General features: G+C 40.2%; 1 protein-coding gene across 1 annotated transcript; it reads left to right on the top strand.

Moving 5' to 3' along the window:
- The first annotated feature begins 29 nt into the window (after window positions 1-29).
- On the top strand, window positions 30-3,013 carry CSUI_007940 (uncharacterized protein). Its single transcript, XM_068068081.1, has 2 exons — window positions 30-284; window positions 970-3,013. Exons 1-2 carry the CDS (start codon window positions 60-62, stop codon window positions 1,351-1,353), a joined length of 609 nt encoding a protein of 202 aa, XP_067919943.1. The 5' UTR covers window positions 30-59; the 3' UTR covers window positions 1,354-3,013.
- Window positions 3,014-4,293: the final 1,280 nt, after the last annotated feature.

Raw genomic sequence — 4,293 nt, 5'->3', positions numbered from 1 at the left:
TCGTTCTCTCTCTTTTCTTTGTGTTTCTTCCTTCTCTTTCTTTTCCTTCTTTCTAGGGGATGCGAGAGGATGAGATTTTGAAAGTAGTCTTTCACGGTGCATGGGTGGCGTGTCATCATAACCTACGGCAAGAACATTCGGGCCTTCTCGCTCGGCTTATATCCGGAGAAAAGCTCTCGACAGCCGAAGAATACTCTCTGCTGTATAGACACCCCAGGAGGACTCCCTTTCGATTCTCAAAGAAACAGCACAACTTCGCCGAACAAACCATACGAAGATTTGGAGTAAGGAGACAAGAATTAGATAAGAGAGAAGGGGAAGAAAGAGAGAGACAGAAAAAAAGGAATCTCTATATCTCCTTATCTTAAAGCTTGGAAATTGGTTCTGTCTCTTCTCTAGACCTCTGCCTATGTATCTTGTTCTCTAAATACTTATCAGTCTAGGTTCATCTATGTATTTATAAGTGTATAGAGAGAAATGTATCTCTCTATCTATCCATCTGCATGTGCCTGTGTGTCTATCTATCTACCTATCTATGGGTGTAGATAGATAGACAGATAGATAGATTAAAGATAGACAGATTAAATTTAGATTAAAGATAGATAGATTAAAGATAGATTATAGTCTTTACATATCACGATGTATGAAGTAGATGAGAGAGACTGCGTGGAAGCAGACAAGATAGAATAAGTAGAAGAAGATACCTTAAGACTTTTTGTCAATCTCTCAAGAAGAATTGAAAGAAAGAATTATCCCTTGCAGACATATCCATCATCTTGGAGAGAGAGCGGAAGCTTCCTTCTTACCATGTCTGTCACATGAGGCCTCCATATCTTTCATCCATCATCCGCTCTTCTTCCTTCTTCTTCTCTCTCTTTCTTTCTTTCTTTCTTTTTCATTTTTCTATTCTTAACCCGGTTTTGTTCAATCGGGGTAATTGACGGTGTTTCTCTTTGCCTTGTTTCACAGAGAGATTCTCCATCAGTTCATATGGCGATAAATGGATGGCGAGGCTACGTGTATTCTTTTCTTGTGTTGACCTTCATCTTCTTCTGTTTACTCTATATCTATCGCACTTTGAAGAGACGAGCAAGAAGAAGAAAGTCTGCTAGTCATCAAGAAGCAGCCAAGAAGTCCAAGCTCTCTTCTTCTTCTCGAGGTGTGGAGGGTGTAGAAGAGGGAGAAGAGCGAGAGAGAGAAATCTTTATCGAGACGGGAGAGGAGAGAGGGAGCGGCGCGGGGATGTCTCTCACATCTCTCAAGAGTGGGAGAAATGCTAAGGCAAGTCAGAAACAGAGAAAGACGGCGGGAAGATCTACGCCACCCCTCACAGAAAGAAATGAAGGAATATAAGAATCCTATGACGATAATGAAGACAAAGAAAGAAAGAAAGGTGGAGAAAGATACGCAACAGGATGAACTTGCCGGATGAACAAGAGAAGACAAGAAATCCAGGGGTTCGAAGAAGAAAGAAAGAAGAGGAAGATAGATGATGTGGGGCAAGAAGGAAGGAAAGTGGATGAAACCATCGATAGAGAAGAAGAAGAAGAAGAGGAAGAGGAAAGGAATGTTGGTAGGCGGGGGTGGGAGAGTCGAGCCTTGGCTATGAGAAGGGAGGCAAGCAGTTGATCGAACACTGCATAAAATGATATAGACAGAGAGAGTAAGAAAGACAGAAAAGGAAAAGGGTGAAAAGAAGAAAAAGAAGAAGAAGGAGGGTTTAATAGCTGTCTATCTATATATCTGTTTAGCTACCTGTGTATCTGTCTGTAATCTGTCTACCTTTCCTTCTGGATCTACCTATCTCTTCTTGGTTTTTCTCTGACGTCATTGTATTTTTCTACTATTCTTAGCCGCCCGGTCTATTCTTTCTCAATTAGACAAATATCTGTCTCTCTCATCCCCTATCTATCTCCATACAACTTGTTCGAGATAGATCAAAGATAGATAGATCAACGATCGATCTACACCGTATTGGGTTTGGCGTTGCGTTGCATGTGTCTATAGATACAGATTGATATGCATTTATAGACATAGAGAGACAGAGAGAGGGGACGAAAGAAAGAATGAGAGAATCAGGGGACCCGAAAGGAAGAAGGGACAAGGCTTCTGTATAGATGCACGAATACATACCTGCATGCATGCATGCACATGAGTTGATAGATAGATAGGAATATATGCGTACACGTATAGGTGGAGTAGATATAGACGGCTTTTGTCGTAGTAAATGAAGAAGAAGAAGACCGACCAAGCAATTGATGTGTCTCTCTGGATTATTCTCCATACACTTCCCCCCCTGTCTGTTCATATGTCGACCGATTTTGTCTCTCTATCTCCTATCTATTCACCTCTCAACTCCCAGGAGGGGGGGGCGACGGATATGTTCATATATATGTATAAATATATATATATACATATGTGTGTGTATATGTATGTATATAGTTGTAGTCAGTCTTTCTTCAGCCTGTGATTGAGAGAGATTGATGATGGATGGATGGATGGATGGACTCCCTATGGTTTGTAGCTTCTTCAAAGAAAGAAATAGGGTGGTCGGTGTGTTGACAAATGTCAAGAGAGATGAAGAAGGAGAAGTTGAGAGAGACTTTACATCTCTTCTACTTCTTCTTTCCTTTTCTTTCTTTTTCTTCTTGGTCTTCTTTCTTTCTTTTCCATACAGTTTTCATCGATTTATAAGCTTACCATCTCGATCAATCATCTATTAAATCTATCTGTATCGATATACGTATATACATATCTATACTCGTCTTTGACCCATGTCTCTCTCTCTTTCTCTTTCTCTGTACAAAACTATCTATATCAATATGTATATCTATCTCTCTATTTCTGTGTGTGTATGTCTATCTATCTCGCATGTGGCCGGAAGAAGTTAAGCATCATGAGTGAGGTCGATACGGCCTATCTACCTAAGAATAGTATTTGACCTATCTATCTATCTGTGTCTTTCTTTCCTTTCTTGTTAAAAGTTTTATATTTATCTCCTTCTGAACGGGTTTGTCGACTAAAGAGTTCTCTCGTCTTCTTCAAGAAAAAGATGATCTTTCTCTCTCCTCTCGACTTGTCTCATTCTCTCCTATCAAAAGAGAAAGAAAGCGAAAAGTTTATTTCTCTCCGCTCACTTTAATCTAGATTCTCTGAACTGTTTGTCTTCTTCTGCTTCGTCCTTCTCCCTCTCTTTTTCTTCTTCCCTTCCTTCCTCTCTCTCACAGCAAGAGTAGTTAACGCACTCCTCTCTTTCTCTCTCAGCTGGAGGTACACTAGACTCGCCAGACCCGTCAATTCCAATCTCACAAGTATAGAGAGCTATATAGAGAGCCCTACAGATGCATATACATATATATATATATTTATAGTCACATAGAGGGAATAGACTGAAGATGTGTAGATAGATAGATTAAAGACAGGTAGAGAGGCAGATATGTGTGTGGACTTCTGTGTATATGCATGGTAAGTATATCCGGTAACGAGACATTTCGAGTAGGAGATGGCTGATAGAACTTCTTCTTTCTCGTCCCTTGACCTCTGCATAGATCTTGCTTCTTCTTCCTCTTAAGACCCGTCATTCTTATCCTAAGAAGAAGAAGTAACGGATATAAGTAAGATACACTCCCTCTCCCCAACTTCCCTCTATTCACACGGCCATTCTGTACTTCACTCTTCGTCTTTGCATAGATTTCTCCTTCGTCTTTGTATCGATTTCTCCTTCTTCTTTATCTTCGAACTATGAAGAGAGAAAGGGGGGGTGAAGAGGAGGAAATAAATAGATAGAGATAGATAGATAGATATTTCCAGCAAAGTCTTTCAGATATTCTCCACTCTCTCTGGATCGAGCTATCTATCAACATGCTTTTCTTTTTTTCTTCGTAAAGAAGGCAAAAAGACCAACACCAGGAAGGAAAGATGAATTGACAAAACATCGATATAACATAGCTAGCTAGCTAGCCAAGATGTATTGTATGAGCATAGTATCTTATCGACGATTTCCCCCGGAGCAGAGTTGATAGAAACAAGCACAAACAGGTACCAACACACCATGAGAGAGGGCGATCTACCGAAAGACCAATTAAGAGAGAAATAGATAAAGCGACGAGACTTTCCGCTTGACCAGATTCTCTTCATCGCGTCATGAAAAGAGAGAAGAGAGAGAGAGAGGTAAGATAGAATGTCTAAGAAAGAATGTGTATCTATCTATCTATCTCTATGTCTCCCTCTATCTCTACTTCGAATCTCTTGTTTTCCAGCATTCCTTCCTTCCTCTTTTCAAGAGTCACCTAG

The sequence above is a fragment of the Cystoisospora suis genome (genome assembly GCF_002600585.1).
Source record: "Cystoisospora suis strain Wien I chromosome Unknown contig_4311, whole genome shotgun sequence".
Taxonomy (NCBI): Eukaryota; Apicomplexa; class Conoidasida; order Eucoccidiorida; family Sarcocystidae; genus Cystoisospora; species Cystoisospora suis.
This window is presented reverse-complemented; position numbering and strand designations above follow the sequence as displayed.